The 20692-nt window shown below is 40.6% G+C and overlaps 1 protein-coding gene across 1 annotated transcript in view; it reads left to right on the forward strand.

Annotated features, from left to right (window-relative positions):
• The window catches only part of SH3BGRL2 (SH3 domain binding glutamate rich protein like 2), a 53251-nt gene extending 40269 nt beyond the window's left edge, over nt 1-12982 (forward strand). The window contains exons 3-4 of the mRNA XM_029223316.1: nt 6743-6823; nt 9765-12982. Coding sequence (XP_029079149.1) covers nt 6743-6823; nt 9765-9776 — 93 coding nt within the window. The 3' untranslated portion in view covers nt 9777-12982. The remainder of the gene's footprint in view (nt 1-6742; nt 6824-9764) is intronic.
• The last annotated feature ends 7710 nt before the right edge of the window (nt 12983-20692 follow it).

A 20692-nucleotide genomic window follows, 5' to 3' on the forward strand; every position in this document is an offset into this window, starting at 1 on the left:
ATGTAGAAATAATATGGGTCTGTCACTTGTTATCGACTTAGCGTGGGAAGCGATGCAGCTTTTCAGAGTGGCCACTGTGGGTTTTCCTCGCTGTTCTCTGAGGGAACGCGAAAAGGGCAAAGAACTTTAAGGCCTTTGTCTCAAATGCTTGTCCAGTCCATAATAGTCTAACCGTAGGAACGGGTAATGTCCTTAAGTAAGCTCTGTGGAAGAATGAGACTACTGTGAGCTCTACCTGTTGTAGATTTTATCATGAGCTTATAAATGTCTCTAACATTGGTTTTCACTTAAACGCAAACAGAAGTGTAGGTAATGGAAGCCTTTTTTTTTTCCTTTTTCTTTTTAACAGCTATTTAGCTTGCTTTATTCTTCTTAAAATTGTAGCATTTAGATAAATATTCCATTAGTAACAGTGCTCAGTTATGCTGATATCTTTGTAACCCAGAATTTTTTCTTTTCATTTGGCACTAGAAACAAAGTGAATTTTTCAGCCTTTGTTTTAAATGTAGTTAAAAATGTTCCAGCTTCTGAAACTGAATGATTTTTTTTCTTGAATATGCTTTATGTATTTGTACTCTCCTCCAAAGGTGATATTAACTGATCGTTATATCAGTTGATTGTCTTACAGTGTTCAATTTGCAGACATGTATTTGCAAACACTTCAGAGAGAGTGTCTTTGACTATAAGGAATTCAACAAGCCCATTTAGAAACTTTATAGTGAGTTTTTAAAATACAGTGCTTTTAACTTTTGCAGTATGAGCTCTAGTGTGGTTTGTTTCTTTTAAAATATAAGCCTGATAACTGAAATGAATTTGATAAGGAAGCAGATCTTTCTCTTTTATTGGGGAATGTCTAAGGCCAGAATATAAGAGAACTTCTATCTTAATAGAAAGTGATTTTAAGATTTCTAATACTATGTTACTCATATTATTTCACATCATAGTATTTAGTTTATTACCTCTAAAAGAGGGCATTCAGAACTTCTAGATTTTAAATTATCAATCATCTACTCTTTGCGTCAACATGACAAAGAAGATGATTTAACTTCTTACAATTTGAGATTCATCAGGCCATTCAAAAGCTTTTGTATGTCAGAAAGTAAACATTTTACATAATTCTTTAAATCAGTAAGTAATAGAGTAGAAATAGGATTTAATCAGATTACATTATTAGCATGAGATTACCTAAAACATGGCATGTCGGTCATTAATTAGCAGACACAACTCATCCCCCAGTTTGCCTGGTGTGTGTCAGGTACTATTCTCACGTTGACTTTTAAAAATGATTGCTTTTAAAGTTAATTACCAAATTTTATGTTTGTCACTTTGGGAGTTAATTACCTTGGGTGACAATTTCTAAACTGTTGGGAGCATCCAGTTTAATATTCGGTAAGAAGTCCCCCAGCCACGGTGATGTGGCCCTGAGTTAAAGGTTCATAAACTAAAAATAATGGTTATAACTTTTATGACAGAAATACAGTTCAAGAGAATTTTTTATATAAATAAGAAATGTTGCCATTCTGAGATTTCTTAATATCTGACATTTCTAAATACCTTTGTTGGTGACTAACATTTATGAGAACAGTTTTGGTTCAGTGTGGTTAAATGGATTGTTTACAAATTTTCTCTACACGTATGTATTCTCTGTTTTGTTTTATATGTATGAAGCTCGCTTGTGAAAGTTGACCTTATTTCTAGCTTTGTGATTTGGAGAATTGTAATCATTTTGAGATTAAGGTTTTTAATATAAACACTGCAACCTGAATTATACATATTAAGTCTCGTAACTTGCCTTTTGATCTTTTGCATGCACTGTATTTTCATGTTAGCACTTCCTTTTTTGTTGTTTTGTTTTTGTTTCTGTTTTTTTTTGGCCTCGCCGCACGGCATGCAAGATCTTAGTTCCCGCACCAGGGCTCGAACCCATGCCCCCTGCATTGGGAGTGTGGAGTCTTAACCACTGGACCATCAGGGAAGTCCCAGCACTTCTGTCTTTAAAGTAAAATTCACACTGCATTTATAGACATTGAGTCAGGCACTGTTTCTCATTTTTTATTTCTTATATTATTAGTTTTTTCATTCTTGCGTTTTCACACTGACATCAGAGATTATCTATCAGATAGAAATAGGTAAAGCCCTTTCAGAATTCAAGAACAGGGACGACATTTTGTTGACTAGTCCTTAGTTTTTTTTCTCTCACTTTTGCCCTTTCCCTTTCCTATTTGGTTAAACCTGTTTCCTGTTCAGAGAGAGGTAAGCTCTTCAAACAGGTATCACTAGGGACTGGAATACATAGGCTGGACTTCACATCTGGACACAGCTAACAGCCCCTTTAAGAGCAACTCCACTGAATGCTCCATTATTTTTTAGAATTCTGGAACTTCAAGGGACTTTGGTCGTATCTGATAACAGAAAGGAAGAAGCAGTCTGAGGAGGTTAAAGGAGTTGGTCAAGGTCATAACTCAGCTAGTAGATTGCTGGACATCTCATCTGTAGTTGACTGAGTGTATGTACCACTCAGTTTCCCGGAAGTGAGGCTGTGACCCAGACAGTGGTTGGTGCAGGTAGAAGTTCAAGGCCCCTCTTCTCCCCCAAGGAGCAATGAGAAGTCTTGAAGGAAAGGACTTAAGAAGAGGATGATATGATCAAATTTGCATTTTTAAAGGATCAGTCTGTCCTCACTTGAGCATGATTCGGGGGTTGGGGGGAGATAGGGTAGACTGGAGAGGGGTTGGTATGTTGAGGTGCCGTTGCAGATATCTAGCTTGGATTAGGGCAATGAGACTGATGTAGAAAAACAGAGAGGTTGAAGGGATATGTGAGATAGTTATTGGTTGAGGGAAGAGAGGAGTCCTATGCTGCTTGATTTCTGCCTGGTAGAGCCCGTTCGATGGTGGTGCCAGTCTTCTGAGAGGTCCAGCTTGTGGAAGGGGTGGAAGGAAAAGCATGAATTGCGATTTAGACCCATTATGTTTAATAGTCTGTTATGAACGGTTAGTTGCTTACATGGAACCAGAATTGAGAGGAGAATCAGAGCTGGGGATCTGAGTTTAATTAGAGCCGTGGCTGCGATTGAGATTCCCTAGGGAAAGAATTTAGACCGAGTAGTGGCAGAATATGGTGTAGAGAGAAACAGGTACACCAGTTTTCATATGGTGGATATCTAAAAGGGTGAGATAAGCTGGCTGTAATTCAGCTGTCTTCCTTTTGTTACCACATTGAATATAAGCAACAAACGATCAGATAGAGAAAGTGTGGGTCAAACAGGGTTATTTCTTGAGCCCAGGTCAATGAAATGCTACTCAATTATTTGGAACTGTCTTTGTTACAAAGAATAGTGGTAACATTTTCAGTTCATGGGATTTTGCCTAAAATTCTACATCAAATTGAGACATAGTTTTTCTTATTAAAAGTTATACAATTTTCCATAAGTTTCTATGAAATCTGTAATACCTAGAGTCAGTCGGAACCTCCAACTGCCCCACTGAGATCGTCTTCACTCAGTGTCTCATACAGTTTCTCAAACTTAACATTTTAAAACTCAACTCCAACCTTATCCTCAAACCTGCTTTTTCTCTGGTCTTTCCCATCAAGTCACAAAGCTCAGAGCTGCTTTAAATTTTTTTTCCAAAAAATTTTTAATTGCGGTATAGTTTTTACAATGTTTCAGGTGTACAACGTAGTGATTCACAATTTTTAAAGGTTATGCTCCATTTATAGCTATTATAAAATATTGGCTATATTCCCTGTGCTGTACAATATATCCTTGTAGCTTATTTATTTTATAATACATAGTAGTTTGTACCTCTTTATCCCCTACCCCTACCTTACCCCTCCCCCTTCCCTCTCCCCACTGGTAACAACTAGTTTTTTCTCTATGTCTGTGAGTCTGTTTCTTTTCTGCTATAATCACTAGTTTGTTTTATTTTTTAGATTCCACATATAAGTGATATCATACAGTATTTGTCTTTCTCTGTCTTATTTCATTAAGCATAATACCCTGCAAGTCCAATGGAAAAAATGTCATTCTTTTTTATGGCTGAGTAATATTCCATGGTGTATACATACCACATCTTCTTTATCCATTCATCTGTTGATATGGACACTTAAGTTGCTGCCATATCTTGGCTGTTGTAAATAATGCTGCAGTGAACATTGGGGTGCATAAATCTTTTTGAATTAATGTTTTCGTTTTCTTCGGATATATGCCCAGGAGTGGAATTGCTGGGTGATATGGTAGTTCTATTTTTAGTTTTCTGAGGACTCTTCACACTGTCCTGCACAGTGGCTGCACTAATTTACATTCCCACAAGAGTGCATGAGGGCTCCTTTCCTCCACACCCTCGACCACATTTGTTATTTGTGGTCTTTTAGATGATGGCCATTCTGACAGGCGTGAGGTGATCTCTCATTGTGGTTTCCATTTGCCTTTCCCTGATGATTAGCGACGTTGCCCGACATCTTTTCATGTGTCTGTTGGCCGTCTGTATGTCTTCTTTGGAAAAAGTTTTATTCAGGTCTTCTGACCTCTTTTTAATTGGGTTGTTTGTTTTTTGATGATGAGTTGTACGAGAGCTGCTTTAATTCTTTTTTTTTTGGCGGGGGGGGGCGGTACGCGGGCCTCTCACTGTTGTGGCCTCTCCCGTTGCGGAGCACAGGCTCCGGACGTGCAGGCTCAGCGGCCGTGGCTCACGGGCCCAGCCGCTCCGCAGCATGTGGGATCTTCCCGGACCGGGGCACGAACCCGTGTCCCCTGTATCGGCAGACGGACTGTCAACCACTGCGCCACCAGGGAATCCCGAGAGAAGCCCGAGAGCTGCTTTAATTCTTAATTCTCCCTAACCCTCTACACCAATTACACAATTGAGTATGATCAATCCTCCAAAATATATCTCCAGTCTGTCCTATCCTGTATTTATGACAGTGGCTCTGGTTCAGGCTGCCTCCGTCTCTTATCTGAATTCCCCCAGTGCACTCCTAACCCTTGTCCCTGCTTCTCTTCTTGCTGCCCTCTCTCTGAGCCATTCCCCACGCAGTCAATGTGGAGATTTTCTTAAAGGAAATAGGTCATTCTGCTCCCTTGCTCAGAACCCGTCCGTGATTTCCTTTTGTACTTAAGATAAAATTCAAAATCGTTTTTTTGGTTTACAGAGTCTGGTACATTGCTGATCCCGGTCACATCTGCCAGCTCTGCTCTTCCCCAGTGCTGTTTCCCCGTCTCAGAGGCTCCTATCCCAACCCTTTACTTGGTCAATTCTATTCATTCTTCACATTTCAGCCTAAAATGCCATTTTCCAAGGAGGTATTTGCTGAGCCCCCCCACCCCCTTCAGATGTGTTGCTTCTTCTCGGCATGGTCAAGGAAGGCCTCCCTTTGCAGGTGACTGGCCTCAGGGCTGACCCGAAATGACAGCAGGAGTGACCGCTTCAGGATCGGGAGCAGTGCCCGCAAGGCCTGAGGCTGAGATGACCGGGAACTGCAATCAAGCTGCCTTCAAACCACACGAGGCTCAACTTGCTAAAGCACTTGGACAAGAGAATCTCTACACAGAGTCAAATAATTCAAAGATTTTTCTTCAGCTGAGGCCTGCTTTGCAAGAAGCAGATCTCCACTCTAAGTCATCCACTCTCGTTTAGATTCCTAAACAGGTTTCAAAAGTATTTGTCATGCTATTGACCCAGCTCAGCAGTGGGTTCGTGAGGGCTCAGTGACTCTGATATACAGGGTACCCCATACCTGGTTTCCTCTTGGGCAAGAAGCATCATAGCCTACAAAAAGCATTGATTTCAACACCAGTGAAACTTGGGCCCAAATCTCAGCTTTGGTGCCTATCAGCTGTCAAACTTGGGTACCGTATTTCTTTGCTCTGCGCGAGTCTCTAACCTGGTGGGCGGTAGCTGGGATTAAAGGATGTGCTGATGATCTGGCGCTAAGCACAAAGCAGTTGCCTACAGGTGATTCTGATCATTGTCTGCCTGTGATATTTACCCTCTGCCTAAAATTATCCAAGGGATTTCTCTCCAATTTTAAGACTGCTTCACACCGCCTTAGCAACTATGTCCAATAGTATTAACACGTGCAAGCTTTTGAAAAGAAAACAACTGATGAACACGTTGGCCAGAATTCCTTAATGGCTTCTCTCCTGAAAGAAGGAGGAGAAAAGTGATCCTGTGACGTAAAGATAAATGTTATAGAGAATATAGTTCCCTCTAGTTTCTGTTTGATCTTTTTATTCTCTCTGAAGACAGTCTCAAGGAATGTGGAAAACTTCAAAAGCAGAATAGAAGCGCTCAACTTTGACACACGGAGACCTTTATGGCTTTTCTGTTTACACAGTGATTTTTTTGTTTTGTTTTAAGCCCTAGGTAACAAAGTATCAAGAGTGGAATTGGGAGGCAGCCTTCCAGATTGAAATGCTTAAGTAAAACCTTAGGTCAGAGTGACTCCACACAAAGAAATGTTAGTTTGACACTCGAGGGAGCATGTTCTGTGATTCGGTTTCTGTCCTCAATGTTTTACATTTTAATCCTGCCACAGACTTTGGATTAAAAAGTTGTTACCTTCATCATCATGCTCAAATGTTGAGGCTTAAACAGAGCAAATCCAGTAGATTTATGTAGCTTTTCCCTGGCCTGGATGGAGTAGTGGTACATTTTTTTATCTACATAGAGACTTTGTCAACAGCACCAAATACAAAGACAATCGTTTGCTTTTGTTTATTTTCTCCTCCTCTTTTTTCTAGGATTATGACAGTTTCTTTGAATCCAAGGAAAGCAACACAGTCTTTTCATTCTTAGGCCTCAAATCACAGTTGGCATCAAAGGTAGGTCAATCTTTTCTTGTTGTAAAATGTATCTTTCTTGAGTTGTTCTTAGGGATTGAGGTTGAAGGAGTGCATATCTAGTCTCCTAAATTTTCAGTTTTTGCTTTCTCAAATACACAGTTAGGACTGCTCAGGGTAAATAAAGACACACAAGGAAGCCAGTTTTTTTTCTTTCCCATTTTCAATTGTTGCTGTATATTAGAGTTTATCTTTATTTAAAATTCAGTTTATAATTTATATCTCCTTCTTCCAAGAAAAATTTAAGGTAGCAAAAAACAGTAGGTGCTTTTTATTTTAAAGTGCAAGTTCACATTACTTTACATTTTTTGAAATAGAATCAAAGCCATGTTTTTAAGGTCGTCTGCAACTTAAGTCGTTTACATTGGAAGGGACGTGGTTTTCAATAACAAATGGTCAACCTTGAAAAAAAGGGCAATTCCTAAACTAATCAGAGTGTTTTTGAAGCCACTTTATTATGTCATATGTCTTTTAGCAAATGTAAAAGGCTCAAACTTTTCTAATATTTAGAGCTATAGATGATATATATTATGGTAACTTTGTGAAGCACATGGATTCACTTTCAAAATAAAAAATAACATTTCTTTATTAAATAAGGCAGTATTTTGATTGTTATTTCCACTTCAGAAATACTATTTTTTTCTGATTATGAAAGTAGCCTAGGCTCATGTAGAAAAATTGGGAAAATGCAAAAAAGTACAAAGTAGAAAATAAAAAGTCACCAGAGAAAACCACATAAACATCTTTGGTGTATTTCCTTGCAATCTTTATATACATAGCAATTGAGGTTTTGACTGTATTTCAAATTGAAACTGAATTCTAAAGCTTCTCTTTGTAACACTGAATTGAAATGAAAGTACATTGCTGGGAACTTTGATATCTGTAAGTGATAGGTCTTTTGAGGCTACCCAGGATTTGTGCCGTTTCTGGAACACTTGTAGGAGGAAGACAGAGACTATCAATAATAAAAATTATACAACAGCACCTGTAGTTCCTCGCCGATGTGAAATCATGCTTTGTTATACATCAGTAAGTCCACAGATGCTTGTGGGTGGTTTCTGTGCACATGTTTTAAACAGAGACAAAACCCACACAGAAAACCCTTAAAGGCTCTTAAAACTATCTTTATAAAGATGGAACACTGGAATACTTAGGAAAATGAAAGTATTTTTGTAACATGTTTCGTGCAAAGACATGTAAACCATCCAGATTTATCTTCAGAGAACTGGAATAAACTGGGGTAGGAGCAGTCTAACGGATGCATAAATCCAGCGGACACCAGCGTCTGTGCAAGAACCTTTGAAAAATACTGCGTGCTTGCCATCTTTGTTCTCATTTTCCCTGAAGATGTAGGTTCCTTTGAGAGGCTTCGGGCTGACTTTTTTACTCTTTGAAAATATTTATTCTCTTAGAAATTTCTCAGGAAACCTATGACCTGTAGGATATGCATTCTCACATGACTTAACGGTCATGGGAGTTGGTCTTGATGCCATTGAGGTTTGCTTGATTGCAGGAGACCATTCCATGGTCAGTGAGGGCGCTAGGCACCTCCACCCATTCAGCCCCCCGCTTTCAGGCACCTGAGTCAGTCAGACAAGAGCAGGGGCCCACGGAACCAGAGTGGAAGGCCACGGTGCCAGTGTGTGTGCCATTCCCTCTCGTGAGCCATTCAGGGCCTTAAGGGTTAATAGCAACTCATACTTCACCTCCGTAGGAAAGAAGTGCAAATATCTTTAAGAGCGAGTCAGCATTTTCCCCCTTTCTAGTTAGTCATTTTGTACCTTGGTAGTAATTGATTATACAGTCTACCCTCTAAGGCCTAGACGGAGCATTCACGGGTGTAATGTACCAAAAGATGGAGCCCCCTTTCCTGTCTCCTTTCCTACCCTCTCTGCAGTACACACACGAAAGACCAAGCGAGCAAGCCCGCCAGGGGACGTATAAAGACTCCATTAGCATCTAATTGCTCTCGCACAGTGAGGGGAGAGAAGGTCCGTAGGAAAAGAACATTCACAGACCCAACTCTAGACCCTGGGCAGTTCTCCAAAGTGGATGGGGCAGAGGCGGGTAGGAGACCACGGAAGAGCGGCCTGCAGGCCACATTGGTTCTGGATGTGTTTGTCCTGCACGGACTCTTTTTTAAAGACTTCAGGTGGGTTGCTGATACTTAAAATACAGATTTCCCACTTTTCTCCAGAATTTGAATTGTTGCAGCCCTGGTGGGGGGTGGAGGGGGTCCCACATCCTTCTGTGGCCAGCTGGAGCCCAGCGTGGTACCTACCGAAAAGAAAAGAAGGCCTTTTCACCAATACTTTTCAGGTAGAAAATCATCAGTCTTCTTATCGTAACAGATTCAAAGCAGAGCCTGAAATGGAAGTTTCTGCTTTCGGATCCCTGCCATTCAGGGGTGATATTGAAAATACGCAACCACCAGTAAACCTTGAGCACTGACCAGCTGGGGAGCAGGTCTCAGAGGCCCACTCCCAGCCGATGCCAGGGGTCAGCCATCCAGTGGCTGGATCATGGTAGCACTTGGAGGAGAGGGGTATCAGCTATTTACCAACAGGTATGGGCCATTCCAGTGCCGTTCGTCCCCTCAGGTCACCCTCCGCAGGGCCCCTGAGTAAGGTAACCCCCGGCCACGCCACTCACCCAGGTGTGAGTGGAACAGTACCTCAGAGGAGTTTCCTCAGTTGTTGAAAACATGTGGCTTTCTTTCCACTTTTATATTTGGCAGGTCAGGTGGGTGTGACTTAACTCTGGGCTCTGATCCCTGAACCCAGGATTTATTTGCTCTCACCCATCACATGGCGGTGATTTCCAACATCTCTGTTCCTGACATTTAAAATATCACCGCCAGGGTGAAATTTCTTGCCCACACAATGCAATAACTGGCTTTTTTTTTTTTTTTTTAAATAAATAGGCAGAACCTTAGCGAAGACAAGCGGAAGAGGACGGAGATGCATTTTGGAGCGCCCCTGGTACTCAGCACACACCTGCTTACCTAATGCATCACTGTGACAGAAGCCACGTGCATTATCAGTAACTTTGCTTGCCATGGAAAAGGTGTTTTGGGAAGACGTGGGTCTAATGGGATTGCATGAGTGCTTTAAACCAAATCAGGACCATGGTGGGTTTTTTCCTTGTTTTCAGAATTGCCTGCAGTTGCCTCACTCACCCGGAGGTACTGTCACCTGTTAAAGGTGTGCCTCCTGAATAACTGAGTGATAAGCAGGTGGCACCATCAGAGAGAAAATACTGGATCTGCCCTGGGTTGTAGTTGATGCCAGGATTGCTCAGACCTGCTTCTCTTCAGGCTGCCTAGGTGGTGTCCTTGAAATTAGTCTGCCAGGCTCTTAGAATATTCTGATCAGAAAGGAAAAAAAAGCAATGTTGGTTGACAAAGGGCTAAAGATCTTTGCTGCAGATTCACGAGCATCACTATTCCAGTGCTTTGTCATAACTGTAGAAAAAGTTAGGTGTTCTAGCCTCCTTTCGGTAATGGAAATTCTTACCCCCATAAATCCTCCAAACCCCTACAGATGTTTCCAGAAATCACTGTTGCAACAATGTGTGATCAGAACCAAGTGACAGGGATGAAAAGAATTGCTATTTGGAAAAAAAAATGCTTCTTTATCTCTTACAAAGGAAAAGTTTCACCTAATGTGTAAGATGACTTAAAAGATATATTTAAAGAGGTGCACTGATAGTTAATTCATAGGGACATTATCTCACTCGTACCTGAAGGCATTTCAGCTCTAGCAACTTATTATGCGTAAGTGCACGTATATTTTTAAACGCAGCTCCCCCAACTAATAGCTGCTTATATATTTTGCAAAGGGATTGTATTTCTCGAGAAAGGAAGATCTCAGCTAGATATATTTTGTGAACCCTTGATGAGGCATATTAAAAGATACTAATATTGCTGCACACTTTAATTTTTTTCCTGTGTTACTTTTCATTGGTCCTCTGACACTGCCAGCTCATATTTCTGGCCAGTGCACAGTTCCGGATTTTCAGAGTAACATAGATACATGTTCTCATTCCATATATGAACACCAGTGATTTTTCAGAACAGAGTACATACGAGAAAGGGGCTGTCAGAGACTCACTCTGAATTGTACTTGGCATGTGAAATCTCTCCTTCCTTTGGAGTGGGTGCTGACAAACACTGAACCCGTCGACTTCATTAGGGCAAAGGCTTCTTTTCTGCATCCTTGTCCCTGCTCACATTTTTTTAGAGTTTTTAGTTGCCAAACCTGGGAATAGTCTTGAATAGAATAAATTCAGAGTGCTGCCTAAGATCTTCTGCTATTCTCAGTGTCCTGATGGTGGACCTGCCCTTTTGATTCTGAGCAGGAAGTTTGTAAGAAATGGAAAAAACAGAAGAATTTAGTCCCTGTCACCTGTGTTCTCTCTCCCTCCAACTTGCTAAATGTGGACTATTGTAAAGAACCTGTTGAATGCTAAAGCTGACATCCCAGCCTGAGATTTGCATCCCAGGACTACAACCAGAAGGAAAGCATGCCACTGATTCCTACATGACTGGAACAGATACATAATCCACAATTTTCTCTGCAAGGAAAGCTGCTGTAAAATCACGGCTATGACTGCTTAGTTGGCATTAAATACGATCCAGGTCAAATTCCACTTGCTAAATCCCAGGGACTAACCAGGAAATGTTTTTGAACTGGATATCGTGTTAAAGTCTAAGAAGACTTAGAATTTCTTTTTAAGATACAGCAGTTTTTAAAAGTTAACATTGCAATGGTCTAACTTACATTTTGTCTACTCTTGCCAGTGACTACCGAGAAGCAACTTGGTAAGATTGAGTCTTGGGGTTGTAGGATCAATTCAATACCTGCTAGACCAAGAAAGCTACTCAGAATTGTTTGTCTCAAAACTTCTGAATTACTCTGGTTGTAGTAGGCCCAGTATGGTTGTCCTAAACAGACTAGATGAATAGGAGTGCTAAATTATTTACCACAGTTACAGATCATCTACCCCACCCCACTTTTTTTTTTTTTGGAGCAGCAAAGAAATAGGAGAGACCAGCTTCACCTGGTATTGTACTTGTTATGAGCAAGCTAGAAACACATTGTGTGGCATTTCCCTCAGTACCCAGGCTCTGCAGAGTCCTAAGGTATTGCCCTCTGGGACCGCACTGTGTCCTTACTTGTGTTTTACCAGCTGAATTCCAAACCTGTAATGGTTTTCTTCATCCCTTCTTTTTTTGTTTTGTTTTGTTTTGTTTTGTTTTTTTACGGTACGTGGGCCTCTCACCGTTGTGGCCTCTCCCGTTGCGGAGCGCAGGCTCCGGACGCGCAGGCTCAGCGTCCATGGCTCACGGGCATAGCCGCTCCGCGGCATGTGGGATCCTCCCGGACCGGGACACGAACCCCTGTCCCCAGCATCGGCAGGGGGAATCTCAACCAGCGCGCCACCAGGGAAGCCCTTCATCCCTTCTTTAACTAGCTGCCTTTAGATCTGAATAATCATAGTCTTAAAAATCTAGGAAAGAAGTGGATGGGAATTGCAGACATAGATGTAATATCAAAAGCATTTTAAGACAGAATTTTTATTTCCTGTAGTAGGCTTGTTGGGGCAAAGAAAATGTGCTGCTAAAAATCAAATTATCCCATTTTAAAATGAGATAAAATACAGAGAGTGCCATCCTGCTAGGTATATGCAGACCAGAAGAAAATTTAGTTGGGGAAGTACTTGTTTTTCCACATTCTGGTATTCTATTAAAATCACAAAGGAGAAAAGGAGGATTTTTTTTTTCTCTCAGGCTCTAATATATTTTAGATTTGTTTCTGTTTTATAGATTTATTCAACACTCCCACATAGATGTTTTTATATTACATGAATTTAATAAAGAACTAAACTTATTTTTGTCCTTCCTTGTTGAAAGGTACCAAAGCCTCTTTCTGGTTTGTTTTGTTTTGTTTTTTAATTTGATTTTGCTGTATAGGGTTTTGCTTTTTCTAGAAATGCTTACATCTTTTCTGAAGTGTCAGAGCCCACTTTGATCTGCAAAATTATTGTGTTTAGATTTCCATTTGTATGCATTTATTTGTCTCTAAAGGCATTGGTGAAATCTCAGATTTTATATTCAGCATTAAAGAGGAATAAATTACAGAAAACACATATTCTGAAAATGGAGTGCTTGTTCCCGACCATTTCTTACACCTTTTCTAATTTTGCTTCTGTGTTTGGTTGAAACCTTCTTGTTTAGCTGGGATGCTGTATTTCTGCTCCCATCGTGAACCCCATACCTGAAAGCTGCAGATTTGTTGTAAAAATGCAGATGGATCATTTGAGTACTTGAGGAGACACACTTGTGTGTGTGTGTGTGTGTGTGTGTGTTGGAGGTGACTGCAGGATCATCTCAGACAGTGACCAGGACGAAGGATGGCGTTAAATCACTCATCCCCTGGTTGGTTCAAATAGATGATGGTGGCTTCCTGAGTACAATGAAGCGATGGGCTGTGGATTCCCTTCCCTAATTTCGTGCAGGAGAAAAGTACAGTGTAGCCACAACCCTTAATAGCAGGGCTGCCTTTGCTGCAGACACCTCTGAAGGCAGCATCTGAGGTTAAGCCCATCGCTGAACTATTTCTAACTTAAACACCAAGATGAGGGAGGGTGAAGGAGGAGATAAAGAGAACAGGCCGTCAGTTTCCAGAAATGCGCTAAATTGTGAAGCCAAAGAAGCCAAGTAATCCCCGCCCACTTGTAACCCAGATTTTCAAAGTTTTCCTAGTTTTCTAGAAATACAGGCCAGGTTAGTTTGGTCATCCCATTAATCGGCATGTGTTGAACCCCTAGAATGTGACAGGGACTGTCTGAGCAGGACAATAGTCTCCACCCTCAAAGAGGAGAGAAACGGAGAAGCATTAGCAGCAGTGACAGTGGCAGTGACTTGAGAAACAGGTAAGTTCACAGTGTTCCAAGCGATGGTTTGTCATCTGAAACGTGCTGTATAGTCTTTTTCTTTGTATGTTTCAACCAGTCCAATTTTTAAAATGATTTCATACATGCAATGGAATAAATATGTACACACACACGTATATAATATATACACTGACATATAAAGAAAAATAAACACACCCCCGTGTGTCTGCCACCAGCTGCCTGCCTTTCCTTTGGGGCTCTGTGTGCTCCCTCCCTGACCCTGTCTCGTCCCTGTTTGATAGCGGGAGCCCGTCCTGAACGCCATGTTGATCATAGCCTTCCTGTCCTTTATTATTTTACCTTTGTGTACATATCCTTAAAAACTAATAAATGGAATTAAACTCTGTTCTTCTGTCACCTTCTTTTTATGGTCATTGCATTTGGGCATAATCATTTTGAAACAAGTGCCCTAGCTTGTTTATTTTCACTGCTAAGTGTTATTTTGTCGTATATCACAATTTTTCCCTTCTCCTGTTGCTGAATATGGAAATACATCTTTCTTTGAAATAGAGAAAGGAAATGTTGCTACAAACATTCTTCTATGTGATTTCTGGTGCACATACACAAGTAGATGTATACCTTGAGTAGAATTGCTGTGTCACACGTGCAATAAAGCACATCGTCAACCTGAACAGATAAGGCCAAACTGTTTTCCAAAGTAATGGTACCAACTGACACTCCACTGGTGTACTAGAATTTCTGGTACTCTCAATGTTCACCGACATTTAAGATCATCAGACTCAAAGTTTTGTCAAGCTGAGGTGTGTATCTCGTTGTGGTTTCATTTTGCATATATTTGATTGCTAATAAGATGAACATGTTTTTACTATGGGAATTACTGTTTCTTCCTGGAAATCCCCCTTTGTGTCTTTTACCATTTTTTCTATGGTGGTGTGTTTTCAATTTTTTTGTTTTTAAATAAGTGAATATTTTTTTTTTCAATTATTAATTTTTAAAAGTTCTTTATACTTAACCTTTTCCTGGTTAATGCTCACCTATTAGAGAGAAACCATATTTGGAGTGGAAATCTTCTGAAACTATTTCCAGAACTATGAAAAAAAGCATGTGAAACTTTATTCTATTTGGAGAAAATAAAATTAAACACAGATATTGTGTGTTTTTATTGTATGCTAATTTTCACCTTGTCAGCATATCAGCCAAGAGAAGATATACCTTGGAAACCTCTCTGTGCTCTCAAAGGGTTCCTTCTCTGAAGAGATTTCAAGGCTCATCAATTCCAGTTATTTGGTAGGAAATTAATGTCATGATTTGGTTTTCTGCTACAGAATTAAACCAGAAGGAAATCTTTATATAGACTGCACGTTTATATACGCACATTTCCTTACTATGTTAACATAGAATAGGCTTACAACGATAGGCCAAAATGATGTTACACTTAAAAGGACATTTAAAAAATGATTAATTTGCAGAACACACGGTTTTGAGAGCATTAGCCCGCTGTGGCCCCCTTTGCCTGGCAAAGCAATAAAGCTGTTCTTTTCTACTTCACCACCCACCCCCCGCATAATGATTTATTTGAGTTATAGGAGACTGGACTGAACCTATACTCATAATTGACTAATTCTTAATCTGAATGAAATGTGACCATCATGTGACTATAACCCAGTATGTTGTGGTAGTAGCATGTTTTCATGTGTGTAAACTGGTTGACAGGTATAAGAACAGGAAACTACAATGCAGTCTTCTTTTCTGAGGCCCCTGCTAATCAGGGGACAGCATTTTTAATAGACCAAGGACCCTGACATTTGAAAGCATGTTAACTGAAAACTTGGTACTGCTTATAATGAATGGCACAAAGATTTAGACCTTTTTATTAAAACAGCGGTCCATACTCTTGCAATATACATCCTTTGGGGTTCTATAATGATAAAACTCACTGTAACCAAACTTTCCGCTGAAAAAGCTCTAGTGCAAATATCTATCATCATTAGTGTAATGGAAATGAAAGCTCTGTAGTACAGAACAGCGCTGCTCAGCGTGGTACCAGCAAGCCACATAGAATTATTGGACACTTGAAACGCGGCTCACTGACTTTGTGATGTGCCATGAGTGTGAAATATGTTCCAGATTTTGAAGACTTAGTATGAAAACTGTAAACTATCTATTAACTTTTATATTGGTTATGTTTTAAGTGATAATATTTTGGGTTAAATTAAATATTAAAAACCAATTTTGTCTTCTTTTAATGTGGCCACTAGAAAATTTTCAATTATGTATATGGCTTGTGTTCTAGTTCTCTTGGACAGTTCTGTTCTGTTCCAGCCTCTTTACCTGAATTTCCAGTAGAGAAAGAAATACCTTTAAATGCTTTTTTGGATTTTGGCAAAATATCTCCTTTTTTTAATTGTTATATGAAAGGAAATGTGAACCTCTTCTGGAATATAATTTTCTAATACTGATGCCAAGGATAAATGCTTTTCTCATTTTGCTTTTTGTCCCCCTAGCTTGAAGCATTTTTGTCGCGAAGGGGGAGAGTTTTTTTCCTGGAATAAGAAGAGTAATGTGTCTGCGTTGTAACATGAGACATCTCTCTGTGTCCAACCTCTCGTTCCTGTATTGTCACGTAAAGTTGATGTCCCCTGTTGAATCGGTCCAACTAAGTCATGGTGGCCTTTATCTGTTTGTTCTTTTTTTAAAAAAAGAGGGACCTTAATGAATCACACAGATACCATCTATAATCTAAAGGACAGTGATGAATATTAATAGGATTTTGTCCTAGATTTCCTAGAATGTTAGTTCTCTGTATCTGTAAAACTCATTTGAGCTCGAAAGACTATATGGATAATATGCTTTTAAAAGTTTCATTCTGGTCTCATTGCCAAAGATTAAAACAGAATGTGAATATTAAGGGAAAATAGCTTCCTTTCCCTGCCCAGGGTTTTTAACCATTTTCTTTTTGCTACTCTCTTAGCCAAATAGTTTGGGGGGGGAAGGCCTGTATTATTTTTATCATGAAAACAATTGGTGGCAATAGTACTCATTAAGTGGTAGAATGTTTCTTTGAATTATTTAGTTTGGGACCCTTCCCTGAAATAAAAGAGTGATTGTAGTACAGCCTTTGCCAACCAAAAGATGCCAACCATCTGTGTTTCCTGTAGCTGCTTTTGCATGCTGCTTTGGGGCTCTTTATTTGTCATTTTAATGAGCTACCACACCTAAGAAGGATTTAGCCTTTGGGAATGGGTGGAACAACTTGAGATAAATGATAGATGCATTTTTCATGCTAATTTGATTTAGCTTATTGATACTATTTTCCCATCTGTTCAGTTGGGATGATACTTTTCTCTTAATTTTCTCCCTGTCAATCCATTTCACGTCATGTGCTAATATCACTAGGTTAAAATACATGGGCTCTAGGACAGTCCACAGCTAGGCTCAGAGATGACTCTGAGGTGGGGAGCCGGGGCAGAAACACCACCAATTCAGCATCGACACTGTTTCCCTAGTCCAGACTCGTCCTTTTCTCTCTCCCTGCCTGTCTTTGGGGATAAACCACTCTTACACAATCCGCTCCTAGCCGTAGCCTAAGCAACATGAACGGGGGAACAGAGTGATGACAACGGCAATGTTTTTACTCTCCAGATTGGCAACCAGAAGGAAGGACTCCGGCTGCTTCTTCCCTTCCTGTACTGTTTTACAGGCCTAAGAAATATTTATTCTACTGGATCCCAGTCATAAATGAGAAACCGAATACTGACAGGTTTCCCATCCTAGTCAAGTTGACTGGGCAAACAGAACTTTTAGTGGTTACATATTTAGCAGGTAGAATGACCACAGCATTCAGACTTGTGGGCAGTTTCTGAATGACGACAGCAGGAAACCAGTTCCCTATCGTTGACTCCTTTAGGGACCAGGCTCCCTCTTAGACCATTCCAGAGTGACCCACTTCTCTAGGGACAGCTTTACCCGAGCCCCAAAATGTAAACAGTTACATCTGCAGTGAGGATGGACAGGTATTACTGGAATCAGGTAATGCAGACAAAATGACAAGTGGATGAAAGGGGAATTTGGGTGATAGTAGTGTCTACCCAGGGAGACAGCTATCTTCCTAAAATAGGGGCATTTTAACAGAGAATGGATTTTAAGTTTCCTCCAGTGTTACTGAAAACTTTATTAGTCATTCTCATTGCAAACGGCCCTTTACTGGGTAGTATTTTCAATATGCTATTGTTATAATTTACATTTTAATTTTCTGCTGGTTGGAACAGCATCCTTTGTGTGGTGACATAAGTCACCGAATAAACTGTCCAGCCGAAGCCCAAGAACTCTGCTAATAAGTCGTGGGTTTTTTTGGTTGTTTTGTTCTTTGTACCTTGGTTTGTATCTTTTACCTGTAAACCTCTGAGAAAGGACAGGGTAAACCCTTTCCTATTTCAGAAATGGCATAATCACCAATCACCAGTTAAACCCAAATATGTTATAAAAACCAGATCCATATCTCTTATCTTGTATTAGGACCAACGTGTGGAGTTTTTTGATAACTACATTGGTACCTGTATTGATATTTACGTTTGTGTGATGTAGTACTCTTTGTACCTTACCCGTGAGCATAAGTGTATACTATTTAGTATCTCAGAAGCTGCTTTTTTGGGGTGTTTCTTATCTTATACTATTTGGTCTGGGTCAGCTTTGTATTATGAGAGAGGAATTATTTATATGTCCTCTTTACTTCGATACAGTAAATTTGTTAGATAAAAGCTGACCCTACAGTCAAATGAAATACATGGTTTGTCAGTGTGTGTTCAGTAGTCTGTTTGATAATTAATTATATGGCCATGTACTGAAAAGTCTAGTTTTTTTCTTATGGTATCACTGGTAACTTTGATGCCTTATGTCTTTTCTGCTGACAACTACTGGTTGCTAAGTGGGAAACGTATTGTATTAGGCTGTGACCGATCAGGAGATACACACCCCATGGTGATTTAAACAGGGGAAGTTAAATATCAAGAATTATTAAACTTTGATGAAAGGGTTTAATATAAGAAATAAGAAAACTATATTTTACCCTGGGGCTGAAGGAGAATACCCAAGGAAGGACAAACTTGGGAGGAAGGGTGGCCGGGCTTCAGGGTTTGCTGTAGTTACAGCCTACTGGCTGGCTGAGAGGTTCACGGTTCCCCCTGGGCAGCGCTGCTCTACGGTTGCTTGGCAACAGGAAGCAAACCCCACCCCACCCTCCCGACCCCCACCCCGGAGTGTAGGCGGGACCAGGTGAGCCCTGCCCAGCAGGTGCTTGCAGATGGAGATGAGGTGCCAGTGCTGGCAGGAGGCCTGAAGCATGTGTGTCTATGTCAAGGGCGCTTGCAGGGAGGTTGGTCATCACCAGGCCAGGCCAGAGCTACAAGGTCCCCGAGGCACCAGGTGTTCTGGGGGCCCGAGTTAAAGCAGCACCATCAGACCGACACCACTGACCCACCTCGCAGCAGCCCCACAGGAGCATCCCCTTGGTCCTGCAGTGTCCCTCCAGCACTCTCTACTGAGAACGCAACATCGTGCTCACTGTGAAGGAAAGATGCTTAAAGGAGTTCTGTCCATCATTACAGAACGGGCGCTCGCGCATGAATTTGGAGGTAAGACACAATAAAGTGATAGCTGCCACATATCATAAGAGGATTCACTTAGTGACTTTTCATCTGGAATTAGCCATGTTCATTAAGAGCAAAGGATGAGCCATGTTTTGTGAAGTGTAGGTAGTTGAAGTGAAAATTTGCATTACAAGCAGTAGGGATGCCTGGCTAACAAGTATCCATCGTGGGAAGCTAGCAACTAAGTTGCTAACTAAGGTGGTGAGTGTCTTGTCACAAATCTAAACGTTAGGGGAAGATGCAACGCTCAGGATGTAACCTTGACTTCCAGTCAGCCTTACTTTGTGGTTCTCAGTTTTATAAAGCTGTTGAAATTTAAAGGAAAAAGCATGATGCCGAGGAATATATTCAAAGCTTCTAGAAATGACTCTTCATGTAATCTGTTCCTTAGGGGATATTCACCAACCTGTGAATCTTAGCCTAGCGCTAGAATTTCTCTTGAATTCCCAAACAATAAATACCAAGAACCAAATACTTCCATAAAGAACAGAGCTATTAGCTCTTTTTGATTTTAATTTACTCCTGTGGCAAACAGAAAATTGAAAAAAAAAAAACCTGTGAAGTCTGACCTATTTACTCACCCTAAAAGATCTACCTCTAATGGAAGACAAGGCAGAAAAGGTTATTAGGAAACGGTAGGCGCCAGAACCAATTAAATCCAATGATTAGGTGCTTTCCCAGACTCTCAATCTATGGTGGCTAGTGATTAAATGCATGGGTAAATGAAGAGATAGATGATCCAGCCAGCTAGGCTTCTTTATTAACTTTTAAGTGAGCTTGAAGTGAAAGAAAAATTAATTTTACTGAGAAAGTAATTGGCTTCACAAGATGACTAGTCCAGGATTCTCTGTTCCTTCCCAGTGCCTTTCTCGGCGTGCCGCTGGAATGCTTGTTTTCTGTTTTGATTTCTCAACGGCATCGGAGGCGTTTGTGTGCCATCAACACATGTTTACTAAATCAAGAGTAACAAATAGATATTCAGAGTACCAGCACCCTTCTGGACTTTGTTGGGAATAGAAAAGTAACTTCTAGTGTGGCTCTGTCATTTTAGGAGCTTATGGTGTTGATGTCACTGTCGTGCCACCAAGCCCACTTGTAGAAAAGGTTTCTGTGGTGCAGAGGAGCTGCCCTGGACAGCCTCTGCACGCTTTTAATTCTTAGTTTCTATGGTTTAGATTTCACAGGTGTCTGTAAATCAATGGTAACGTCGGTGTTAGTTCCGGTAATTAATTACCCTGACCCACAAGCCCAGACTTGTCAACTGTTAATATGTATGCCAGGGAGGTTG

The sequence above is a fragment of the Monodon monoceros genome, unplaced genomic scaffold (assembly GCF_005190385.1).
Source record: "Monodon monoceros isolate NGI ecotype Baffin Bay Population unplaced genomic scaffold, NGI_Narwhal_1 Super_Scaffold_15, whole genome shotgun sequence".
Lineage (NCBI taxonomy): Eukaryota > Metazoa > Chordata > Mammalia > Artiodactyla > Monodontidae > Monodon > Monodon monoceros.